This window comes from Mytilus galloprovincialis, chromosome 1 (assembly GCF_965363235.1).
Source record: "Mytilus galloprovincialis chromosome 1, xbMytGall1.hap1.1, whole genome shotgun sequence".
Lineage (NCBI taxonomy): Eukaryota > Metazoa > Mollusca > Bivalvia > Mytilida > Mytilidae > Mytilus > Mytilus galloprovincialis.
In genome coordinates, this window is record NC_134838.1 from 100,043,559 (window position 1) to 100,071,148 (window position 27,590).

Genomic DNA, 27,590 nt, shown 5'->3' on the forward strand with positions numbered 1-27,590 from the left:
TTCTGAAACCGTTTTGTTCATCAACAATTAATCCGTTGTCTTCTAAAAAAATTTGCACTCGGTTATTTAAAGTAGAACTGTAACATTTCGCAATTACCGAGAGTAAACTAATCCCTCTGTAATTCAGTGGAATTCTCGTGTCAATAGCAGAACCTTTCGGAATTGGTCGAATTAGTGCTTTCCTCCATAACGACGGAACTTTTCCTGTGTCGAAACAGAACTGAAATAACACCTGCAATAATTTAATAATTGGTTCATTTTTAACACTTCATTATAAATTCCATCTATTCCAGGAGTTTTTTTTTCTCTTTCAAATGTAGAACAACTTTTTGTATTTCGTCTATATGAATGTTCTGATGCAGTATATCATTTGGTATATACAACGGGTCAAGCCTATTATCTTCTAAAAGTCTTTTATGTTGTAATGCGTTTTCATAAAATTCATCATCGTAATAACATTAACGGTACCAATTTGTCTGCACCAGATGCGCATTTCGATAAATAATGTCTCTTCAGTGATGCTCGTGGCCAACATATGTAAAATCCAAAGCTTATATAAAAGATGTAGAGCTATAAAAGTTCCAAAAATTATAGCCAAATCCGTGAAAGGAATCACAGCTATGCATGAGGGAGATACATTCCTTAATTTATAATAATTTTTAACATTTTGTAACAGCAAATTTAATAACACAAAAAAATCCGTATTTTCATGCCAGTAATCGTCATTGTTGTTCATGTACAAATTTCTAAAATCGGATTCCCATTTGTTAATCACTGATTTCTCATCGAATGACGTAGAACCATCGCCATTAACACATTCCATCGGAATAGCATTCTTCTTCTTAGGACCAAGTTGTGTAATTCTGCCCAAAATTTTTTCGGATCTTCTGTATTCAGAGTTTCTATTTGTAAAGTTAAATCCTGCTTATATTTCTGTTCATGAAATCGTAAACGCTTATCGAATTTCTTTTGCAGCGCCATAACAAATTTGTCCCGTGTCTCACGTTTCCCTTTACTGGTTTTAGATTTCCTAAATTGTTTTTCACAACTGTGCATAGTAACCCATAAATCACTTAATTCTTGATTCCAGAATGGTTTTTCGTGCTTAAAATGTTTTCTTGTTTTTCTAGACGCCTCATGATATGGTATTGTTTCTTCCATTTCTTTTGTAACACGTTTGCATAATTCTTCGTAGACCGTATCAATGTCTTCTTGTTGTTCTCTGCATAGTTCAATTTGACAAATAACCATATGTATAGCCTCTTTCGTGATGTGGGAGCACATACAGTTTGACGGTATTTCTTTAAATCTGAATCTTTTCTTTGTCGACAAAACGTTATGTTTTACATTTTCAGATTTAATCATAAAGTTTTCGACATAATCAAATATTAAAAACGCATGGTCTGGAATTCTACTTCTTGTTCCAATAAGATGCTGGATTCTTTCGGATTCGATTATTTCATTGCATGTGATATTTTGGTTTCCATATAACGTGGACTACAATTAAAAAGTTTGAAAAATGTATACTTATTGAGAATGGGAATGAATATTTCATTTGCCTGTACAGTTGATAATGTTAACTACAAATCAAATTATATCGTCCATACACGTAATAAAAACAAACGTATTTCGTTGATGGAAAAAAAACATAGACGTTATAATATTTTGTTATTTTGACTATGATACATTATAGAAGGGCGGAAGATACAAGAGAAACGTTCAAACTCATAAATCTGAAATGAACTGACAACGCCATGGCTAAACAAGACAAATAGACAAACAATAGTACATAAAACATAACATAGAAAAATAATGACTTAACCCCACCAAAAGCTTATGTCCTTAAGGTTTCATGTGTAGTAATTATACTGTTTTGAAATAAACAAGACGAACTAATTTCCTGCAACATTGGTGTTAATATAATGCAATTATATGCGACTTTCTTAAAAGTAAAAGCTTTAACTTGTTATATAACAAGGTTTATTCCACCATTTCTACATAAGGAAATGTGTATATCAATTCAAGAATATGACAGTTGTTTATCATTTGTTTTATGGGTCTGAGATTTTGATTTTGCCATTTATAAGTTATTTTCCGATTTGAATATTCCTTGAAGTTAGGTATTTGTTATTTTACCTTTACACAAATATTCACACTTTCAACTGCATAATAAAATTTTAGGGGTCAATAAACTCACCATAGATATGTACGCCCTACGCACGTTTCGTCTAAAAAGACCCACCAGTGATGCTCGAATAAAAAAAATGCTAAAATGGCCAAATAAAGTACGAAGTTGACGAGCATTGAGGGCCAAAAATTTCTAAACGTTTTGCCAAATACAACTGTTCCCTTAGCGTCCAGTTGCAAATATGTGCTGCATGTTCAAGAAGAGATCTAATTGAAGAATTCATGATATGAGATTGTAATGTAAAGTCAATCTTGTAGAGAGGAGAAAAAAAAGTTGGCTTTGCAACACGCTATCTAATGACACTTCCGAGAGCGTGGAATTGTATATAAACACGCGGTACAAAATGAACCTCACATCCCAGCTGTACATGACTGTAAAGTTGACATCTTGATGAAGAACTATGTCCAATATCCTCGAGATATATAAAAAAGGTACCAAACGAGCAATTGTATCAAGTGTCAAAAGACATGCTCAGGCTTTTTCATTTTGTGAATGAATAAATAAATGAAACAGTTTTAATTGCTTAGAATAAACCATACAAGTACAATATTATAAAAACAAAATACTCCTATAATGTAAACTGACTTAAATAAACTATAATTATATTGCAGTGAATTTGTGGGCAGTTATTTCTTTTTGTGCTGGTACATTTATTCTATTGAGTTTTGTGTGTTGCTGTCTTGTCTGCTGTCCATGTTGGTATGTATTTATAGACACAATCTGATTTAATACAGATCACGTGTCCAAGCTTTGCTTACACACAATGATGTGATTACAATCCTCTTAATCTTAGTATCAGGGATATAGAAATCCTCTAGTTTCGTCGTAAAATGATTCACATTATCAAAATTTGGATGACTTAAATGTCATTCGCTGATGTTATTATAACTAGAATTTGAGAAAGTAGAACGGAACGTTGTCAGATTCGTACATACAAAACGTGAACACAGGATCTGCTTATTAACCATATTGTGTTAAACCCTTACGTAAATTCGTCAAGTTATCTGAATTGTCATACTTTTGTTTTGTAATAATTAAGAAGAAAAAAATGAACACGATAAGCAAAACTGAATGCGAAACCTTCAAAAATATTTTGTTTTCATTATTTGCATCAATAATTATTTCGTAAAAGCCAAAAAAAAAAAAAAAAAAAAAATGATCAAGAAAAAGATATACACATTATGGTTCTGAAGCCAGTTATCAACCTTCCAATACATATTCGCCTTTCATGAAGTATGAATGCCACTGATACAATTGACGTATATTTTATCAATTATGGACCAGCCTTCAACAATGAAAAAACCTTACAGTTTACTCAGTTATAAAAGGTCTGATTTGTCAAAAGGATCAAACATTTCAAACGAAAAAAAAAAAAAAAAAAAAGAGACGGCCTGATAAAACGAGCACTGTTTTAACAAAATTCAAATTTTATTATCAATCATTCGTTTTACATATTTTATAATTTGTCAGTTTGTTTTAGATTTATGAGTTTGACTGTCCCTTTGGTATCTTTCGTCCCTCTTTTATACTGGAGATATCTAACTGTAACATTTTTGATAGAAGTGCATCATAAGTCTATAATGTCTGGCTAATATGTAAATACTGTACTTTTGAAATATTATGTTTAATATGGTTGCACTATATAATAAAACAATTAAATATGATATAATAAGTGTAACTATGTTGTAGTCGCCGACATTCAGATGACGACAAGAAAAATCAGGTTGGACAAGAAAGAAGACAGACAGAAGCATGGACGTGTTAAACTACTTATCTGTATCCTCGGGATATTTTACGGACAATGCTGGTGAATACCGCAATTCGACAATTAAATGAAACAATAAAAAATGTATTTGATTCGCCTTAAACATGATTTATTTATTATTAATTTATCATTCTTTTTGAAATGACTATTTCATTTTAACACTTGCAAGTCATAAAACAATGTTGTATCCTAATTATTTGACTAAAACACGATTTTGTTCTCGATAAATAGTCGAATCAGCACGTTTTTTCTTCAGCAGATTTAAACTTCGTCACTCTGTCTTTCCTTTGATAGCTGAAAAAAATAATAGATCAATTTCTAGTAATTGTTAGTATAAGAACATTTGAAATTGTCTATGTCATATAGAATATTTTTTTTATTATCCGTATTTGTTAAAGGGTCAAAATGACATTTCACCCATTTTCACCATTTTCCCGCAAATATTTAGGTTTTAAGGCAAAATATTTATTTTTCCTTATCGGTGACCTATGTTTTATTTTGCTCATTCTTTGAAGCTATATTTCAGCTTTTTATATTGTAGTTTGGGACCAAGTGTCATAGAACGTTCTTTTTGATATTCTGATAAAAATATGCCAACACCTCTATTTTCCCTATCATTTTATTGAAAAATGGTCCCTTTTACATACCTGTTTAAAAGTAAAATTTTGAGCTTAAATGGTCCGTGACCCCTATTTTTTTCGACCAATTTGATTCACTTCCTGTAAAGAATAAAATAACAAAAAAATACGACACTTCTGATAGATACTTTGAATAGGCCCGAGCCACCTTAACCTTTGCAGATATTGGGTGACACTGAACTTTGAATTATACAAACGCATACTTTCTTTTTCCCGCTAGTTCTACATCAATTGATACTTTACTTATATCTAAATTAGGTTTATACAAACAAAAAGTTTGAAATCCCATCAACTCAACACAGAGTGTATCCTTGAACTTTTTATAATGTCTAACATAGCGTTGTGAACTATGAACAATCTGTTAAACATAAATGAAGAAATAAAAAGGACGCGTGTGTACCCAAATGGAAAAGTTGATGTTTAAAAAAGAAAATACTTACGATCCAACAAGACACCACAAACAACAACAACATACTAAAACTATTCCAAGACACGATACTGACATAACAGCTATCGCCCATGTTTGTACTGAAATAAAAAATAAAGAAATAATGACAATTCATGTGTTTTTTTATATCTAAATCGTAAAATAACAAAAATACATGTACCGAACTCTAAAGACAATTTCCTCTTTTTGATCATTGATAGTGTTGACATAGTTACAAACCTGATCCCGAACAGTATCTATTTTTAACATGTGACCAACTTTTGTAGAGTTGACCCAGTCGTGTCATTTTAGTGTTGTATTTAATATTGACATACAATTGCGAGGTTCGAGTAGCTACAAAACCAGGTTCATCCTACTATTTGTTCTTAAAATTTCCTGTACCAAGTCAGGATAAAGGCAGTTGTTATCATATAGTTCGTTTCTGTGTGTGTTGCATTGTCATTTGTTTTGGGTAAATTCTGTTGATTCGTTGTTTTCCACTTATAGTTGATGTGGTTCCCTCAGTTTTAGTTTTAACCCGGCTTTGTTTTTGACTCTATCGAATTGAGACTTTCGAACAGCGGTATACTACTGCTGTTTGTATTTGATGCCGATATATTAGTCCTTAATGGTTGTTTTCATCGTTGATGACTCATAAGCAGAAAGGATTGTATTTATCTTTGGTATAGATACTTTTGTGTTGGCCTTTGATTTAGTTATTGTTGCAGATTTTGTTGTTGTAGATATCAAGGTTGTCATTGGACGACTTGCACTGAACATTGGGGTGTTGTTGTAATCTTACTGGCACATGATATAACATTTTTTTGTAGTTTATTGAGTTGCTGAGGAAATAGTCAATGTGGGTATAGTCTTGACTAGAGAATAGTTTAACATACAGATTTGGGGGAAAACTGGTGGAATAAACATAAGGAATATTCTATCTCAAAAGTTGAAGAAAAAGTGGCAACGCAATGACAAAACAACAGGAACACTATAGTCAACAAAAGACAATACAGAAAACCATAGACTTAAAATTACCCCTAAACATCGGGGGAGATCTCCATTGCTTCGGAAAAATACTAGAATAACTTATATGCTCATTTGTTTTACAATGACGAACTCCAAATGTTAAATCGACAAAAATATTACTTGAACACTGATTTTTTGAGCTGATGATACACTCAGGGGAATGCAATCCGAACGGTAAATAACAGACTGCATATAAAACAAATAAAGGATTATTAAGAAAGATAACAACAACAAAAAATAGATTCAAACAAAACAATAGTTGATAGTATTATTTCTAGGAATTCATTTATATCGATTCGTACCTAAATTGAATGCTACTTGTATGAAAATATTAACTGTCCAAAAATGTGATCATAGAACAATTTAGTACAACGAATCTCTGGTGTATTGGTTAGAGCTATAAGTCCATACACGATAGAAAAACATTCCCTTGTTAACAATTCTAATCACGGAAATGAAATTGAAAATGGGAATGGGGAATGTGTCAGAGACAACAACCTGATTGGAGAGCAGAAAACAGACGAAGGCCACAACGGGTCTATATTGGCGTGATAAACTTCCTATTCCATATTTTACAGCTGTTGTGTTCCTCTCAAACAATATAAATGTTTCTTTGACTATATATTACACAGCTGGTTTTTGGCCCATTTGTTTCAGCAGTTCAATGACATAAAGTACATGATTTACGCAGCTATAATTATAAGTTCAAAGATGACAGAAAGAATTGAAAAGAATTAGGGTTCGTGTTGCTCTGTCTTTACTTTTCTTTATAGTATTTTGTGTACTGTTGTTGTATTTTTTCTGTTTTTACCATGGTGTTATTAGTTTTGGATAAGTTTGAATGTCCCATTGTTATCTCTCGTCTTTCTATTTCAAGGTTCAAGTCACAATTTGAAAATAAATTAAAACATACAAGTAAATAGGAAAAATAGATTCCATCACTGCAACACGTGTGTTACGGTATTTCTACACTTGAGACCTGTAAATTTTAATATTTAAAGCGCTAGGCCTGTCGAGCTGTTTGAATAGTTAATATTTAACTGATGAGAGCGGAGAAATATGGAAATGCACGAGTTATCGTGCTGGAATCTGTTTCTCTAATGATTTGTATCCTTCTTTTTCAAAGATTTGCAGAGTTGTGTTCTTTAAATGTGACGTCATCAGGCATGGTTGCCTTTTTTAAAACAACGTCACAATATGAAATTCAGAAAAAAAACATGATATTTAACGTTGTATATAAATTTTGACTAATCATTTGCTGAGAAAAGATTTTTCACTAGTGATGAAATATACTTTTCTCACACCGCTGAAGAAATGTGAAAAAGGACACAAAAAAGAGAAACAAACCCCCTTTTTTTTACATAAATAAGGCCGTTAGTTTTCTCGTTTGAATTGTTTTACATTGTCGTATGGGGGCCTATTATAGCTGACTATGCGGTATGGGCTTTGCTCATTGTTGAAGGCCGTACGGTGACCTATAGTTGTTAATGTCTGTGTCGTTTTGGTCTTTTGTGGATAGTTGTCTCATTGGCAATCATACCACATCTTCTTTTTTTTTATTTGTTCTGAAAAACTAGTGACATAAATGTTATCAAAATTTATCATTAAAAAAAGTTGGATCTGAGAGATGTCAACTAGGAATTGAGAAATATCAACTTGGAACTGAGAAAATGTCAACTTCGAACTGAGAAATTCACAATGGAAATGAAAACTTATAAATATATAGTCATATATTAACCACAGATCTATACAACTTTGTGAACAACGTATAATAATATTATAAAGATAAAAAATAAAGAAAAAAAAATTAATAATATTATATTCTCTGCTAGATGTTTATATTCATTTTAAAACAGGGTGCAGCATGGTAAATACGTAGATTATTCTTTAAACTGATAAATCAATAACTAAACATTTCCTTTTCTGATGGCAACATTTTAAAACTTACAATAAAAAAGATCCTCTAAAGTAAAGAGTAAACATTTATTACTGTTTTGTGTTTAATTCAAATGTTCCTGCTATCTTACATTTTCCACAGGTTTTATATTCTGTATTATTAGCCTGCCACCAACTTAAAGGAACGTAACAACCATGTAAGCACTTTTTCAGTGAATAATATTTATAACAAGTGATCATCTTCTTTCTTCCCTATACTTCTACACTATATGTGGCATTACACGAACCCCACGACGCCCTTTGTTTTACAACACAATAATAGCGACCTATCTATATACAGCACTCAAATCAAACACAAAGTATCAGATAATATAAATGCGTGAGCAAATATGTTGAAAGTTTATTGCTCATTTACTTTTAGATGATATTGTAACTGTTTTTGTTTTGGAAGCTGACTGGGTATGGGTTTCGTTCATTAATGAGAACCGTCCGTGAACTTGTTACCTGGTGTGTACTTTAGTCTCATTGCAATTATACCACATGATCTGATTTTTATATGTGGTATACAATCAACCGTATTTAATTTATTTAAAACTTTTAATGTAATGATGTTTTGAAGTTTTAAAATTGCCTTTTACCCTTGTCACAGTTATGTCTCTCATATCTAAGAGAGCACAGACAGAAGAATTTATTATTCATTAGTATACATATTTCTTCTTGGCAAGGATATCTAAACAACTTTTGAGCATGTCTTCTGTTGCCATAAACACATTGTCTGATACACCGGACTTATTTTGAATAGACATTACTAATAATTTAAAAATGATTATTCATATACATGTGTAACATTGGCGCGTTATGGTAATATTTCTCGTCAAAATCTAGTTTATCGAACTGTAAATAAAACTAGATTTGCCATTGAAAGCAATAGCGGATGTCACCCTTTCCCCCATTGACACTAAGCGGGAGCCATTTAAAAAAAAATTAACAGTGAATGCATATATATGCACGGCTATATATCTTTCTGTAAATTTCAGAGCATTTAAAAAAAAGTACAATTTCTGTTTCCATAGCAACGTCAGCCATTTTGAAAATTCCAAAGTCAAAAGTCTCATTTATACATGCCAGTTAACAATAATTTAAAGTTTCATTAAGTTTGGAGCATTTTGAAAATATTTGACATTTTGCAGTTTCCATGGCAACGGTGGTTTTTTTGGAAATTCCAACTTCAAAAGTCTCATGCAGATTTGACAGTCAACATTCGTAAAAGTTTTATCAATTTTGGAGCATTTTGAATTTTTTGAAATTTCTAACATTTTGGCTGGTTTCTATGGTAACAGAGACCATTCTAAAATGTTAATGACAGATGCCACATTAGTACATGAGAGGGAACATACCATAAAAGTTTCAATGGATTTGACCTACCATTATAAGTGAGTAATTGCTACTTTTAAGAATTTCTCATAGGGTCTAATGGTAAATGTGTATTCAGATTCCATGGTAATGGCAGCCATTTTGGAATTTATAAATATGGTCAACACATCTTGTCATGCCAGGCAACATTTCCATAAAGTTTCGCCAAGTTGGGTCTTATAATGAAAGATTGAATGGATTTGCAATTTTGATTTTTCTTCTTCACATTTTTGCTGTTTCCATTGTAACGGCAGCCATTTTATAGTTCCAAAGTTGCACTGCAACTTAAAGTCAGTGGTCATTGTTATAGTGAACTATCATTTAGATTGGTTCCATTTGCTCTTAGAAAACTGCCGGACAAAAGTAGGTGGAAGAAAAAATAATAATAAGAATAGGGAAAAAGAAACAGAGGAAAAGCAATATGTCATCCGACATTGTCGATCGGGTGACATAAAAAACGAGAAATAAATGACAATTAATTTAAAGAACTAAGGAAATAATGATAATAAGTAAACTCTTATTAGTTCATAATATTGACTAAGATACTAATTTTGTTATATATCGAGTAAACCTACTATCCTTAGTTGTTACTAATATTGTGCTAGTTTTATACTTGTTTTTGTTGCTGATGGCATTGTGGTTGTCTTTGTAATCGTTTGTTTTGTTGTTGTCTTTTTCGCTGTTGGTATTGTGGTCGCCGTTGTCGTCCTTGGTTTTGTTGTTGTCTTTGTCGTCGTTGGTTTTGTTGTTGTCTTTGTCGTCGTTGGTTTTGTGGTTGTCTTTGTCATCGTTGGTATTGTGGTTGCCTTTGTCGTCGTTGGTATTGTCGTTGTCCTTGTCGTCGTTGGTATTGTGGTTGTCCTTGTCGTCGTTGGTTTTGTGGTTCTCGTTGTCGTCGTTGGTATGGTGGTTGTCTTTGTCGTCGTTGGTATCGTGGTTGTCTTTGTCGTCGTTGGTTTGGTCGTTGTCCTTGTCGTCGTTGGTTTTGTGGTTGTTGTTGTCGTCGTTGGTATTGTGGTTGTTTTTTTCGTCGTTGGTTTTGTGGTTGTTGTGGTTGTTTTGATGGTTGTAGGTAATGTGGTTCGAACTGCAAAATAATCAAAGTTGATTAAACTTTCATGTCATTGTTTATCAACATTCGAATTAATGGCAATTTTATAAGTTTGATTTGATGGGCGCAGAGGTCAACCATATGCAAGATAATTTGTTATGGAAGTTATAGAAAGCATAGACTTTATTTCTTTATTTCTAGAAATTGACACGATTAACTATTGGGATAAATAAAAATTATTTTTAGTTATTAACGTCTTATAATACTTAGTAAGAAATTATACTCTATCGAACATTTAGATATAACGGGATTTACAATAATTACCGTTAACGATATATCTGTTTCATTTTAATGAGATTTCAGAAATAGAGGTGACGAATTTCTAATTAATACATAATCATAAAGATGAATGATGATTTATTGAGGTTTAGCAGAACGTGCCGTTATATATATACTGTTTATGTTCTACGTTTTTAACTCTACTTGATATTCCACTTTTAGACAGAGAAAAGAGATGGAAAAAGTTTGTTAACCAAATTATCGGGACTATATAAAAAGACCAAAAAACTTCAAACCTATCATCGTGACGGGCAATACAACTTCACAGTATAAAAAGTATATAAATATTGAAAAGAGGGACAAAAGATACCATGTAAATGTACTTTACATTGGCACTTGTATCCCATCGTCTTAAATCTATATATTTATAAAACCGAAATTTATAACGCATTGTTACATCTATATCTGATACTAAAAAATGTACTTACATATTTGTTTAATAGAATGATTGTGTAAAAGGGCATCACAAGATAAAGAATTCCTTAACAGCACCTTGCACAGATACGATTTCAATTATGTTCCTAAATTACCATATACTTGGTGTGCCTTGAACTATTTTCATACAACTTTTCAATGTCTTTGCTAGTTGTGTATAATAAATTTTTATTATGTGTTCAAAAAAGAGAAGCACTGCAAATACCTAGATTATACTAAACAGACGAAATTATTGTTAAATTATGCCAAAAAAGGTTCTATGCATATGTTTAAGCTTACTTTCACAGCAGGATCCTCCATAGCCAGAAGGGCAGATACAATTATTACGTTTTATATCAAATGTTCCTCCTCTCTGACATTTTCCACAAGATTTGTATGCTGTTGCATTTGTCTGCCACCAACTGAATGGAATATTACAACCGTGTAAGCACCCTTTCAGTGAATTATATTTATTCGGATCACAACAGATCATCTTCTCTCTCATCTGTAATCCTCCTCCTCCACATGTAGCATTACAAGTACCCCATTGAGCCCATTGTTCAACTTGACAATACATGCCACTTCCACATGCATCACATGAATCATTAAAGAAAGTGTATAACACTACTTTGAAAGTATACGCTAAAACGTTGGTTTTCATTCTGAAGACTTTACTATTCTGAATAATGACACGAAATACAAAACAATATCATACACATGAACACAAAGAGATCTGATAATATAAAGTCGAAGGATTATTATACCAATAAATATTTAATAAAAAAAATGCTTCTCATAAAGCAAACTGTGTGCAAAGTTATTGAAACACAAACATTTAATAAAAACTATATCAGAAAAAAAACATTCGGATTGGATTTAAGTAATATTCAGAGAAATAAAAAAGATATATTGTTTAATGATAAATACAACATTAAATAGAAAATGTTTGTCTACTTTGTTAAATACACTTTGGGGAAAAATATGGATTATGATTAGGAAGATACTATAAAATTAGGGAAATCAAATTGGTGAAGATGTACTAATCGGGTACTCATTGGATTTACCGAGCGATACTGAAGTACTCTCTCGGAAAAAAATTACAAAATGGGAGCACAAAATTATCCCTATTTCATGTATTGGGGGTCGTTGTCTTATAAACGTAATACCCTCAATACTATTATCTAGGAATAGATTTTAGAACTATTTTATTCCATAATTAAATGCTCATTTACTACATGTACTTATTTTGAAAACTGGCTATTATTTTATCAAGTAATTATTCAATATGTATAGACAAATTATAACTCAAACAACAGTCTTTGGGAACCGTAAAAACATCATTAACTCATCATCAAAGGGGATTATGATTAGAACCTATTAATGCATTGAATAATTTTCTGAGGGTTGACACGGGGTGCAACAATTTTGTATTCTTTTTTCAATTATTATCTTGTTGACTTTACTAAGACGAGGCGATTTCTGAACTGTGTTAGAAATAATCAGTCCTGATGATGAAAAAAATGCTCTGAGTGGCGGTATAAAGGTGAAGGAATGACTAACATTTACTAAACAGTGCTCTTTTTTCATAGACTAGCTCTGGAGGAAAACGCAATCATTCGAATCGTGGTTTGTTTTTTTTTAGTAAATTTGATAAATATTTAATTTCCTGGAAGGCGCTCTCAATAAAAATATGTTTTGTTTAAACTTAAAATTCAACAAAATTCTTACAGGTAATCAATTAGTCGAGTATCATTTTAGAATAATTCAATACTCAGTACTACCGAGCGATACTCGAGTACTCGAGTATTCGTTGCACCTACATAAAATACATACATTTTGAAGAATAGTAGAAATGGCATTTTCTACTAAAACTTCATTTGACAACAAATCTATACAGGGTTTATACAGATGTATATGTCAGTTTCTGGTTCTAAAGAATCCATGTTTTATACTCATAATACATAGAGTTTTAACTTTAGATCAGGTTACATGTAACACCACCAGTACGATTAGTGTTAAGTGTTGCATCAATCATCTTGCGTTAATGATGTCTTTTTATGATAAGGTAATTATGTTTCTTTTTGGATAAGTTTATAAAATATTTTCTCTAATTGTATGAAAATTTATCCCTTTCCGAACCCATTGTATTAAAAAAATTTAATCAACGTGTCGTTGGCGGTGATCTTAAAATATTATTGGATGATTGTAAGGGTCATAACCTTTTAAGCTAACTGAATGAATCAAAATAATGAAATGGACAACTTAGTGGAGTGTAAAAGGCACTCGAAGGGTATTTTCGTTTCACAAAAAAAGTTAATTTATTTTTTAAACATAAACAGATTCTTACATAGTTACTTGTGGATAATCGGATTTATCCAATCTCGATAGGCATATTATAAATCCTAAAATCCAAGTCAAGGCTCGGACTTTAAAATTGATAATTTAACTATTTTGATTGTATGAATCTGATAATCCACTGGTATCAATGTAAGATTTTTAATTTCTCTATAAATAAAAGGAGCCTGTAATTCAGTGGTCGTCGTTTGTTTATGTGTTACATATTTGTTTTTCGTTCATTGTTTTTACATAAATCAGGCTGTTAGTTTTCTCGTTTGAATTGTTTTACATTGTCTTATCGGGGCCTATTATAGCTGAATATGTGGTATGGGCTTTGCTCATTGTTTAAGGCCGTACGGTGACCTATAGTTGTTAATGTCTGTGTCATTTTGGTTTTTGTGGATAGTTGTCTCATTGGCAATCTTCTATTTTATAAATATGTAAAACCTGTTTCAGTAATCGCAATATTATGATAATATTTATTATGCTTGTTTCATTATAATGAATACCATTACAGAAAAAGAGGTATTTGAAAGACGACGAGTTATACTTATTCTTTGTCTTTAGATATGATTTATTAACTGATGGCAGATAGATAAAATGACTTCGTTCAATCATAATTGTTTTTTTTCTCACTTTTTATGTTTTACAAGTCTGATAGAAATTTATTATCACTGTTCAGTTATTAAAGTTTCTTCATGTAACCGCCATGACGATACAATCATTTTAATGAATTGATAACATCTCTATTTATATATATATATATATATATTTTAATTTATATGACAGCTTATAATTTGTCGCATTTTGTATTCAAATTCCCTTTTACCGTGAATTACCTTTGCATACCACAAAACAAAACCCCCATATATGTAGTGCTCCAAAATTATCGTGACATTAGTTTAAGTGTTCACATACGTTAAATATTTTTAACAACCATGTACATTACAGTATTCAAATTGTGAAGATCCCCCTAAAAAACATATGTTAAGAATTTTATTCTGCTTTTAAACCCCTTTTTTCTTTCTTATTAAATAAATACAATCATATTATTCACTTGCCATAGTTTTGATGAAAGACTGCACAAATATTTTTCAGGACTACTTTGGTTTTTAATCAAGGGCATGTACTAGATGTAATGTTATACACCTTACTATTTCAGTTTTGCAAGTTTCTTCAAAATTAATTCAGTTAATGAAAGTTTTGTATGAGAAAAACTTCTTTAATTACATCCATATTTAACCACGCAATGTAGATTGGTGAGATTCATTTCACTGCTGAGTTTGAATATTTTTAAACTTTACAACACAAGCTTATTTCAGTAAATGAATTATTTAAAAGATAATCGAGAGATACCAAATAGATATACAAAGTCATACGTCGAATATAAACTAACAAAAATCGTTTTGGAACTAAAAAGAAAATGACAAAAATGACAATCAATATTGTGCGAAACACAACATAGAAAACTAAAGTCTGAGCACCAAGTTACCAACCAAACACTATGTTGCATTGTATAGCACTTTCTTCAGCGCAAGTTCAGCAATGTCGTGCTAGAATTTAACCCTATCAATATCGTCGACCTTTTGTAAGGATTTTCTTATCCCAACGTTAATTTTTGAAGTTTACATTTGGCATATTTGGTCAATGATAGGTTTTAACAATATATATCAATAACAATTTTGTGGTAAACAAAAACGTATGTTAAACATACATTTTTAGGAAAAGATGCAAGTCATCAAGTTCTGCTAAAATTATTTTAAAAAAGCACAATTTAGAGCGTTCATTATTTTGTATTTAAGATTTTGATTTCGACTAGAGTGTTTAATGGAGGTGACATTGATGTTCATTTCAAAATTTTAATGGATTATTTATGTCGAAAGATGGTAAAAGGTCACTTAAAATTAAGGCAGTATGGTTTTACGAATACAAATATTCAGACACTACGAGTCCAGTTACACACTCATTTTCTTAAAGTTAATTTGTTTTTTGTTTCATATCAATCACCGCTGAAATTACTTGAAATGAATTTATGGTTTGAAGCTGAGCACTGTATCCAAAATTAAAGCCATTTTCCTTTTAGTTTAGCGTTCAAACAATTTGTTATAACTTAATATCAATTTCCACTTAGTGAGCATGCCTTTTCAGAAACTGAGTAAAATTAACCAGTGCTTATAATATGTTTGGTCGATTCTTGGCAATATTTCAGCCTCCTTTCACATTGCAGGTTTAATATTCCAATATTCCGTTTCTTTTTTTACATTTTAACAAAGGCATTATTTGCATTTGTAAATTTTTCAATATACGCAACTTACTAAGATTGTAAAAGCTAGAGATCGTCTAAAATTCTAAAACTAATTCAATTAAAGTTTGGCTCTTAGCCTTTGTGGTGAAAATTTGTTCTCTAATTATTTATGTTTTTTACGGGAAAAATCGAATTTTTATAATGTTCGCTTTGTTTTTTTGGCCATAGAACTGTTTTTAGTCCAATGCTAGCTCTCTATTACGCCCTGCGATAATCCGAAATTCATACTCCATTGGAGGTGTTGCGGTACCTATAATCAAATATCACAAAGAACTGTTCATATTATTTTGATAATTCTTTGAGGTTATGAAAAGCCTTACACTTTTATCTCAGGTACACATAAATATAAACAAAATTCCACTGATGAATGAAGTTTCAATTTTATACAATGATGATGATTTTCACGCACCACTTCAATGCATTTGGTACGTAACATTTTGTTTTGTTTTAATCTGTGCTCAACTCTTTTATTTCTCTCACAATCATTCGTCATCTACATAGTCACTAAAAAGTCATGATATAAACAACTGAATTTGGTTTCTTGATGAATTACAGTTACATCATAGTATTCCTGTTGCGTGCAGTCTTATATTGGTTTTGAGTAATCTACTTATTCTTTTTCGAGGTATACAACCACATATCTAATGAAGGATATTCGCTATTCTGTTTAAAAAAAAACCTAGCATTTAAAAGACTGTTATGAATTGATATTTGCTGCATATATTTGTAACAGAACTATAAAAAATGAAAGATTCGTGTTCTTTCAAAACATTTGCATGGTAAAAACATTTGCCTAACTTCTTGTCCTTTTATAACGTCCTCCTTTCAGGTTGCATTTCTGTAAATATTGACAATGCAATTTCCCATAGGAACTCCTTTTACGGCTAAAACTGTACCACTTTTACTATGAAGTTTTGAAAAAAATCTTATCCTAGAATTGAAAGTTCATATGCACCACAATTTTTTTCAAAGGTCAAAATATAGGGCTGTGCGGCATATTTTCAACGTTTATATGCCTTGAACTTCTCAGAGTTTAAACTTACACTAATTTTCGTAACTACCCCTACCTCGAATGAAAGGTTACCACAGATTTCAATGTAAACAATATGCACGTGTTTATTTACTGGTAACATTTCCAAGTTCTGTCTCTGCGATATGGAACACAGAGAACATAACTGGGAATCAGTATGTAAACAAAATTAATTTTCTATGAATATTCTATTACTCCCCAAAAGAGGCGTGTTTTGAGAAACAGCTGTATTTACAAAGTGCAACCTATAGTCAAATTTGGTGTTATCCTTATCTTACAGTTATTAAAGTATGGGAAGAAGAAGTTTGATTTTGAACACTTTACCTTGATAATTGTCTAAACATATCGCATACAGTCAAATAAAATTAATAATCACAACAACATCTGTCATGTGTATCAACGTTTGAATTATGATAGTTCCTGCAATATAAAGTGTAAATGCATGAATTTAAGATTCAGTATTTTATTTTTATGAAAATATAATAAATTAATGTCAAATGAACCGAAATCATAATATAAAGGAGAGGCTGATGTGTGTCTTTAGAGGTGTACGTTTTCTTACGTAGCGTCATATTTCGACTCTTCAAAATTGAAGAGTCTATCCTAAATTGTAGTATTGAAGAAAATTGTATGGCCTTCCAAATACAGTTTCGATTCCTAACATCATTGAAGAGACATTTATTGACGAAAACTGGACAAAAGTCATGGTGTACAAATTTTTGCACCTCGCGTTGCTGTATACAATCTTTGCCGCAACTTTATTCTTTTCTGAATTGCAATAAATTATTATAAGATCCATTTTATTACATCTGGTTTCATTTATTTGGCAATCGCCAATGGAAGTAAGCAAGGTTTAAAAACATCAGCTATTCGGTTGTTTGTCAAATGCGTTTTGTTAAAATATACTTTTTTCACTTTTTCGGTCTTTTGGAAAATGTTGTTTGTGCTATATGTAGACCCTCAATCAAAAAAGGAGTAGGTCCGGTGAGGGCCGTTTTTGGCCTCAAAGTTCAGGTTCATAGGAAAAAAAAATTTTGGACACTTTTTTAACACTTAAGTGTCTACTTTAGTCAAATCAATTAGTAGATGTGAAAGATTTTAACTGATTTTGTCACTAAAAACGCTCCAAATCAAGCTTAATATGACAAATCTTTCAAATATGCCATAATATGTCACTTTTCAAATGTTTTTTGTCAGAAATGAAAGTGGTCGCATCCGTATGTATTATCATCAAATACAACTTACATTTAAATATAAAGAATGAACACAAATGCTGTCACTTCCATTTCAAACGGAAACCGTCAAAATTAACCAAAATGCATACATTTCGAGGATTTCAGTGACTTAATGATGCTAATACCCGATATATGTGCATTTTATTATCAAAACAGCCCATATTTATGTAGCAGAAGTATTCTTCTTAACAATTAATAGCTAAAAGTTTACATTTTTACAAGTCTGTAAAATTACTACAATTTGGGGCCCAAAAGGGTCTTACTGGACCTACTCCTTTGTTTTAAATGGACACGTATAAAAATTTCGGTTTTATCCAACGCAATCACAGGTTTGAACGTTGTTTTCAATCCGGTTTTCGACAATAAATGTCTCTTCAGTGATGTAAGGAATCGAAAAGGTATTTGGAAGGCCATATAATGTACCTCAATTTCTGATAGACTCTTGAATTTGAAGAGTCGAAATAGGATCAACGGATCAAAGTTACCAAAAGGAAAAATTAATGCAAACACAAACGAAAAAATATAAACAAGTCTAAATTGAAAACAACGTTCAAACTATGATTGCTTAGAATAAAAACCGCAATCATCTTCATACGTGTTCATGCAAAACAAATGTCTTGATCGAGGGGTCTAAACCAAAAGATGGTATACCACAAAAATGAGGTGCATAAAATTTTACACCGTATCCGGATTACGACAATTAGTGTGTATTCAGTGATGTTAGGAATCGAAACGGTATTTGTACTTGTAATTGATTTACATGAATTATATTTATTTAATTCCAAACGAAATAGTACAGCTAAACTGCTCAATATGCATGTTCTCAGAACAAAAGTTATAAAATTCTGCCAGAAATAAATTATCGGAATATTCCAGCCCGTAAGAATTTTAAAGCAGTTTCAGACAAAACATTTACACATCATATCCCTTTATTCGATGAACAGTGTTAAGTAAGAGATTTAAAATATACACCAACCACGTTCAAGAAGGTTTACGTTATCAGCATTCAAGTACTTTTAAAGAAGTTTGTTTGGTTTTAATTGTCAGCGAAACAAATTGATCAAAGACATTCTGACCTTTTATAGATATAGTGTGACATTTAAATGATCATGGATTACGTCAAGTACTGTGTTTGAATATGGAATGCCTTTATGAGATTTTGTCTAGCATTTGTTATAACTGTCTCACTCGGCTAATGTCAAAAACTTTGTTTTTCCTCAGATGCAAGTGCCATCTTGTGTGTCATCTAATATCTAAAAGAATTAGCCACACGATTGTTGCAACGAATCTCCGAAAGGTGAATTTATATATTTATTAAAATATTTATTTCAATCCTGTTTACTATAATTATTGCAAATAATATCTGATCTGCCAAAGGTGAATATATATATTTTATTAAATATCTATTTTCAATCCGATTAATAATGAGTTTATTTATAAACTGGAAAAAAAGAAGTACAGCGATTAAAAAAGACGACACAAAGGAATCCAAGTATTTTAACATGTTTTAAGATGTTCAAAAATTATAAACCGAGGTATCACATTAAAACTGAGGCTTATAAGGCATTATTGATTATTCAAGATTAAATCATTATTCTGGTTAGAACAGTATCATGCAATCAAAACACCTAGATGTGCTTTAGGGTGAGCATATTCTGTTAAACATTCATTTCAATGCAAACGGTTCGAAAGTGATACCCAATTGTTGCTAAATGAAACCGAAGGTCATGACACACGTTGAGAAGTTATTCAAGGGCCATTATCTAAGATGCATTGAAAAGATTTAGTCATGGAATGTCTCACCGATGACAATAGTAAAAAAAACGGAAATTCAATTATTAGTTTGGTAGATTTATTTTACGTTTCAATGATACCCAAAATGGTTGTTTCACAAACCAGCGTGTTAATTATTTCATATTCGTAATTATAAAGCAGCCAATGAATGTTCAAAGGAATGATTAGCATTCAAATCATTTATTTGAAACGTAATACCGCAATGAACTTTCAAGTTATGGGATTTTACTACTCGTTACCTCAATTTTGTGCCGATAGATATAATAGCATACATTACACAAAAATTGTGATATCAGTATAATGTTGTGAAGCTTCAAAATTAACAACCAAAAGCGTAATATTTTCTCAAACGGCGGACATACTCGTAAGTTCCACAAGTGTCAAATTTGGCCTGGAAAGCTAAGTTCATTGTTTTCAAATACAAAATATTTATGGTTGATATCAAACATGTCAGGACATGAAGCAGAACTATTTGTTTCAAGCTTTTCTTGTAAAGCGTTGACATTTACACCCAAAAAAGATATAAAAGGAGTCCAATAAGTAAGTTATTATACATGTATGTAAGAGATCTTGTTATTTTACCTCAGACTAAAATAACAATGTTAATTTACCTGTTTTCATTGAATTGTCGTGGAAAATAAAATACTGTGCTATTTATGTCGCCATGAGATGAACACTTTTGATGGTCCTTTTCGTTTTATTTTGAATTTTCAACACATTTTTTTTGTTTTTGATTTAAAAATGGTCGTAAATTTGATTGCAAATATATTTGTTGCAACTCACTTAAGCCTACATCTTTAATGAGAAAGGTAACTATGCTAGATATACTTATACTGAATGTGTGATTTAAGCTGTAAACTTTTGCATTGATAATATTAATGTATGTTTCTGCAATACAGTTTATCTACAGGTTGTAGGTATTCCTATGGGTATCAATTGTGCCCCTTTTTAGCAGACTTGTTCGTGTACTGTAACGATTTTTAAAAGTTTTTTTTAAAAACCAAACTCAGTAGAAACCTGTTTAAATTATACTGAACTTTACGATATGAGGAACGATCATACGGTGTTTATATATCACAATTCGTTCGCTACGCCCGTGTCTGGTGTGTCGTTTGGTATTTCAATGAACGTTATCTATGCCTTACGGGTACATTTTTCAGATACTTCCATAAATGAATGACAAACTTTACTAAATTCATCCATAAATACAAAGATTTGGATTTTAATTTTGATTGTACTGGTAGAAAACATATTCAAAACCGGATAACTCACCCTCATTTTTATGGAGATGTTGTGTACCTAGCCCGGAAATTTAGAATCGATCCGGATAAACTTTTTAATCCTTTAAATACATTTATTCTTAAAGGTTACCAATTCAACACTGAAAAAACGATTTTTTGATAGTTTTTAATGATATAAATATTGATTTTGTTATAAGTGAATTAAAATAAAACAAGATATTATGTTTATTAAATATGGACCTGCATGCCTCTACAATCTGTTCATATCTGTATCTTGGCATTGCACGCAATGTTTTCTCTGAAGTTTAATGACGTCTTCACTGGTACTAAATCTATTGGATATCGGATGGGTACGGATGTATTTTTTATTTGCTGTGGGGGTGTAAACGTACTCGTCATCGCCCTATGTATTTTAAGATGTTTTCTATTTGTTTTTTTTTATGAGATGAGCCGTTTTTAACTGATTTTTACAATTTGTTATTATGCTGTGCCGTTGGTGAGTTGGGAGCCCGCTAACATGTTTCACCACATTTATTGTTTGCAAGTCCATAGTCCTGAGCCTGTTATTCAGTTGTTGTCATTGGTTGCTGTGTTACATATTTGTCTTATCGTTAATGTTTTTGTACATTAATAAAGCTGTTATTTTTTCTTATTTGAATTGTTTTACATTTGTCATTTCGGGGCCTTTAATAGCTGAATATACGAGATAAGCTGTGCTCATTGTTAAAGCCGTATGGTGACCTATAGTTGTTAATTTCTTTGTAATATTGTCTATTGAAGAGAGTTGTCTTATTGTCAATCATACGACATCTTCTTTCTATAGCTAATACGTAAGTTGATAACAAAAATAAATATTTCCTTTAAGTCAATGGTTAGCTATGATGCATATTGTGATATAGGACATTAGTTTATAAATCCTCATTGAAATTCAAGCAAAGAAAAGGGGACACATAATTGCCTTTATGTATGGCATGCTTTATATACAGAATCGTATATATTAATTCTAAAGTATACCATAATACTTGATGCTTCCTTTAAATTTCACTGCTTCACCTTATATGCATTTCATAAACCTTTCGAAAATCATGTAATGGATGCAATACCCTCTACCGTTAATAGGTGACATGATCGCTTAAATTTATCATTTCTAAATAAATGAGACGAATATAATATGTGTAAATTGTAACTGCGGGTCAAACAGTAAAATTGATTGTCACCTATTTTCATATTGTACCCTATAGGGTAATGTTCGTGTCCCCGTTAATAGTTCCTTCCATCTTGGTAATATTCTTTTCGTTTGATCTTTCCAAATTATTACATATGTGCCTGTTTACTATACATATACGGATTTTACCTATTGCTTTGACTTTGTATAAATTACAGTGTATTTTAATTGTACAATTTTCGTATCCGAACCTACAAAATTGAAAAACAAATTGATTCAGGAAGCTAAAACCTAAAGTTTTAAAGACAATATATAATAGAACACATCCGCGAAATCGCGGGGAAAGAGAACGTATGAAAACTGTAAAAAAATATAACTTGAGAATTTCAGGAGAGGTTTTATAAGTCAAAGGTACTTGGAGGACTGGGCACATTTTATTGCCCTTCCCCTTTTTCCAATTACCTACTATTTTTATTCATTCTGTTTTCTGTATACTATGAACATACATATATATATATACTAAAATTACCGCCGTGAATAGTAAAGACCCCCCCAAAGAAAACCATTGGAATTTGCATAGTATATGTATGTAGTATACAGAATATCAGTGATCGCCGTGGATAGTAAACTATTGGAATTGATAGTAAATAGCAAATACACTTTGTTTATAGTATATACATGATTATAGTATACAGAAAACAGAAAATAATTGTCCTGTCCCAAGTACTTATGCAAATTATGTAAAACAAGAATGTGTCCACAGTACACGGATGCCCCACTCGAACTATCATTTTCTATGTTTAGTGGACCGTGAAATTGGAATAAATTCTCTAATTTGGCATTAAAATTAGAATGATCTTATCAAAGGGAACATGTATACTAAGTTTCAAGTTGATTGGACTTCAACTTCATCAAAAAGTACCTTGACCAAAAACTTTAACCTGAAGCGGGACAGACGAACGAACGAACGGACGGACAGACGAACAGACGGACGAACGGACGCACAGACCAGAAAACATAATGCCCCTCTACTATCGTAGATGGGGCATGAAAATAAAAGAATTGTTGTCTCAATGCTTGAATTAACACCAAATGCAGATGTTTTGCTAGAACTAATGCCCAATTTAAAACTAACTGTACATACAGGTTTTGCAAACTAAATAAATAGGAAGAACTGCAAAACAAACAGTGTGTAAATACATAATTTACATACTAAAGACAACTGTCTGACACTTTCCGGACCATTTAGGTTTACCTTGAAGTTTTAGAGAAATGAATGTATGTAAGCATGTCTTTCAAAATAGAATGTCTTCTAGTCTAGGGGACGTTCAGAACTCGAAATAAAAACTCGGGAGAAAATGACAATGTCATGACTTAACCGAAAGACTCGAAAAGACAAAACAATTTCACAAACATTTCATAAAAATTAAATCTAATGATTCGTTAACATATTAATGATGTTGTTATTTACTTCATAGTATTTTGTTTTATTTCGTTGTTCAAATGCTTTGTATGTCGTAGTGATTTACTTCTACCGTATTCCTTCAGTATGTTTTATTTTTATTTATTTCGAATAACTCTTTAGGAAACCGGATATAATTTACATGTGTTGTTACTTTGTTAAATATGCATGCAATATTTGCAACTTGAAATGTAGAAAATCGACCAAAGAGACAATTACTAATAATTTTTCAAAATATGGAAGCCATATCATCATATTAAAGTGCATGCATATTTATAAAACACACACTAGGGAATAGATAACAAAGTTAGTACAGGTAATGATGTTCCGTCTGTCCAGAACATTGATGAACCAGATTTATGTCAAAAAAACGTCTCGACCTTTTTGTAAAATTATTCTTTTTTTAATGACAATATCATGTTAACATTTGAAAGTCATGAATCAACGATGTATCTAAACACACTATTTTGTTACAAATAATCAGTCGAATCAGCAGGATTGTTTTTCAGCAGGTTTAATTTTTGTCACTCTGTTTTTCCTCATATATCTAAAAATAAATGCATTGTTAAAATAGATCAATAAATTATTAATGGTAAGAATAGGAGGGTTACCCCTCTTGAAATAATTAAACTTCAAAAAAGAACGTTTAATACATACTGACAGACAAAAAGTTAAATAGGCTTCCTAAATAAACTGACTAAAACTCAAAATTTTTAACTTATATAAGTAATTATGCTTCGTGTTCTTATATTACATGTTTTGCACATATTGGATGAAACTCAACTTCGCATAAAAAACCCGAAAAGTTATTTTTTGTGTTAGTATATAATAGTTCTGTATCAATGATATATAAGGACACACGTGTTTCTAGATCGAAACGTAAACAAACTCATTATAAACCGAGGAAGAAAATAACAAGACGGTTGATGTCATGCGCATATACTACCAGGTGTCAATTAATGTTTTCAGATGCAATACTTACGATCTAACATGCCCCCACAGACAAAAACAACATGTAGAAACTATTCCAAGACACAATACTGATATAACAACTATCGCCCATGGCTGTACTGAAATAATCAAATAAAAATATAATGATGATTCCTGTTCTCGTTTTATTCAAATAGTAAAATAACAAAAATATCGAACTCCTCAGAATATCCGTTATCAACAAGTCATTTACAAGTCAGTTATCAACAATTTAAGTGAATAATTCGACCTCATTGAATCATTTTTCATGTGAACTTTAATTTAACCCCTTAGTAGAAATGGATAACGCATGCATAGTGCGTGTTTGGTTTTTTAAAGGAAAAGAATGTCAACATTTAAGTGAAACAAAGGTAAATGAAGGCAACAGTAGTATACCGCTGTTCGAAATTCATAAATCAATTGAAAAGAAAACAAATCCGGGTTACAAACTTAAACTGAGGGAACCACATTAAATATAGGAGGGGAACAACGACAAAACAATAAAATGCAACACACACAGAAACGAACTATAATATAACAATGGCCATTTTCCTGACTTGGTACAGGACATTTGAAAATGGTGGGTTGCACCAGGTTTTGTGACTAGCCAAATCTCCCGCTTTCATGGCAATATTAAATATAACATTAAAATGACATCATTACATGACAGGAATACAAGACAAATAAATGGGAGAAAATACAGGACAAATAATTGCTATCAAAAGGTACCAGGCTTAAAATTTAATACGCCAGACGCGCGTTACATCTACATAAGACTCATCAGTGACGCCCAGATAAAAATTTCGATATCCATAAGAAGTACAAACTTGAAGAGCATTGAGGAACACAAATTCCAAACAGTTGTGCCAAATACGACTAAGGTTATCTGCCTGGGATAAGAAAATCCTTAGTATTTTAAATAGTTCATAATTTTGCAAACAGTAAATTTATAAAAATTACTATTTAATATATATACATGTTAATACCGGAGTGGTGACTAACTACAGAATAAAAAAAAATACGTAAAACAACCTAAATCAGCACATAAAATGCTGTTTGATCTTAAACGGGAGCATTAATCGGCAATGTGTGAACCCCGCATTAGATTTGTATTAAGTAAACAAACTATTCTTAGTTGTAACTAATATAGTTGTAGGTTTTATACATGTTTTTGTTGTTGATGGTATTGTGGCTGTCTTAGTACTCGTTGGTCTTGTTCTTGTCTTTGTCGTCGATGGGTTTGTTATTGATTTTGTCGTCGTTGGTTTAGTGGTTGCCTCTGTCGTCGTTGGTATTATGGTTGTCTGTGTCACCGTTGGTATTGTGGTTGCCTCTGTCGTCGTTGGTTTTTTGGTTTTCTTTGTAGTCGTTGGTTTTATTGTTGTCTTTGTCGTCGTTGGTTTTGTGGTTGTCTTTTTGTTCGTTGTTTCTGTTGTTGTCTTTGTGGTCGTTGGTTTTCTGGTTGCCTGTGTCGTCGTTGTTTCTGTGGTTGTCTTTGTCGTCATTGGTGTTGTTGTTGTCCTTGTCGTCGTGGGTTTTGTGGTTGTCTTTTTGGTCGTTGGTTTTGTGGTTGTCTTTGTCGTCGTTGGTTTTGTCGTTGTCCTTGTCGTCGTTGGTTTTGTGGTTGTCTTTGTCGTCGTTGGTTTTTTAGTTGCTGTTGTTGTTTTTATGGTTGTAGGTAATGTTGTTCGTACTGCAAAATAATCAAAGTTGATCAAACTGTCATTGCATTGTATATCTACATTCGAATCAGTGACAATTTAAGAAGTTTGATTTAAAAGGGAACATCAGTCATACTTATGTAAAATAAGTTGACATGGATGTCACAGAAAGCATAGAATACAAACTTTATTTTGTGATCAGAAATTGGACCCGATGAACTGTTTTTCGTTTATCATAGTCTTATGATACTTTAGTAGAAATTATACTTGATAGATCTTTCATGGATAACGTATCTACTGTTTAAGTTCTATGTTTTTTTCTTTTCCATCTTACTACCCTCATATGGCAAAATAAGAAATAAAGTTTGTTAACCAGGTTATTAAACAATATAAAAGACAAAAAACTTCAAACCTTGTATCGTCACGGCATTAAACTTCACAGTATTATTTAAGTATATCAATATTGAAAGTTAGTAATAAAAGGTTGAGTATACCTGAACAACAATACTTAATTATAATATATCCGAAATTCATAACGCTATCATCTATCTAGTACATCAATATCTTACTTCTTTGTCAATACCAAGAAGGCTTATACTAAAATATTTACTTATATCTTGTGTTTGTTTACTAGAATGATTGTGTTAAAGAGCATCACAAAAGAAAAAGATCTTTTTCAGCACCTTATTCTGATACCATTGCAATACTGTTCCGAAATTATCATCTACTTGGTGTGTAGTAATTTCTTCAAACAACTATTAAATCTCTTTGTTTATTGTGTATATTAATTTAAAAAATGAAGCATTGCAAATACTTGGGTTATTCTAAACAGATCAAATTATCATTTAATGTGTTTATGCAATATGTTTAGCTTACTATCACAACAGGATCCTCCATAGCCAGAAGGACAGATACAACTATTATGTTTTATATCAAATGTTCCTCCTCTCTGACATTTTCCACATGTTTTGTACTCTGTTGCATTTGCCTCCCACCAACTGAATGGAATGTTACAACTTTGTAAGCTCGCTTTCAGTGAATGATATTTATAAGTATCACAACAGATCATCTTCTGTCTCTCCTGTACTCCTCCTCCACATGAAGCATTACATGAACCCCACGGAGCCCATTGTTCCACTGAGCAATAACCTAATCCACATGCATTACATAAATAATAAACGTAAGTGGATAAAAAAACTTTGATAATATACGCCAATACATAGATCTTCAT

General features: G+C 31.6%; 1 protein-coding gene across 1 annotated transcript; it reads right to left on the reverse strand.

Moving 5' to 3' along the window:
* Positions 1-3,890: 3,890 nt before the first annotated feature.
* LOC143063660 (uncharacterized) lies at positions 3,891-27,590 on the reverse strand. Its single transcript, XM_076235976.1, has 5 exons — positions 27,236-27,590; positions 25,923-26,391; positions 9,970-10,352; positions 5,032-5,119; positions 3,891-4,247 (listed from the first exon to the last, which is right to left on the reverse strand). Exons 1-5 carry the CDS (start codon positions 27,588-27,590, stop codon positions 4,190-4,192), a joined length of 1,353 nt encoding a protein of 450 aa, XP_076092091.1. The 3' UTR covers positions 3,891-4,189.

What these genes read in the sequence shown, in the direction of transcription:
- LOC143063660 (XM_076235976.1), bottom strand. Translation starts at nt 27,590, where the DNA reads ATGAAGATCTATGTATTGGCGTATATTATCAAAGTTTTTTTATCCACT. An exon ending in ACAAACCCATCGACGACAAA is followed by an intron (nt 10,353 to 25,922) that starts GACAAGAACAAG and finishes AACGACGACAAC; the next exon opens with AACAACCACAAAACCAACGA. An exon ending in TTGTGGTGTCTTGTTGGATC is followed by an intron (nt 4,248 to 5,031) that starts GTAAGTATTTTC and finishes TATTTTTTTCAG; the next exon opens with CTATCAAAGGAAAGACAGAG.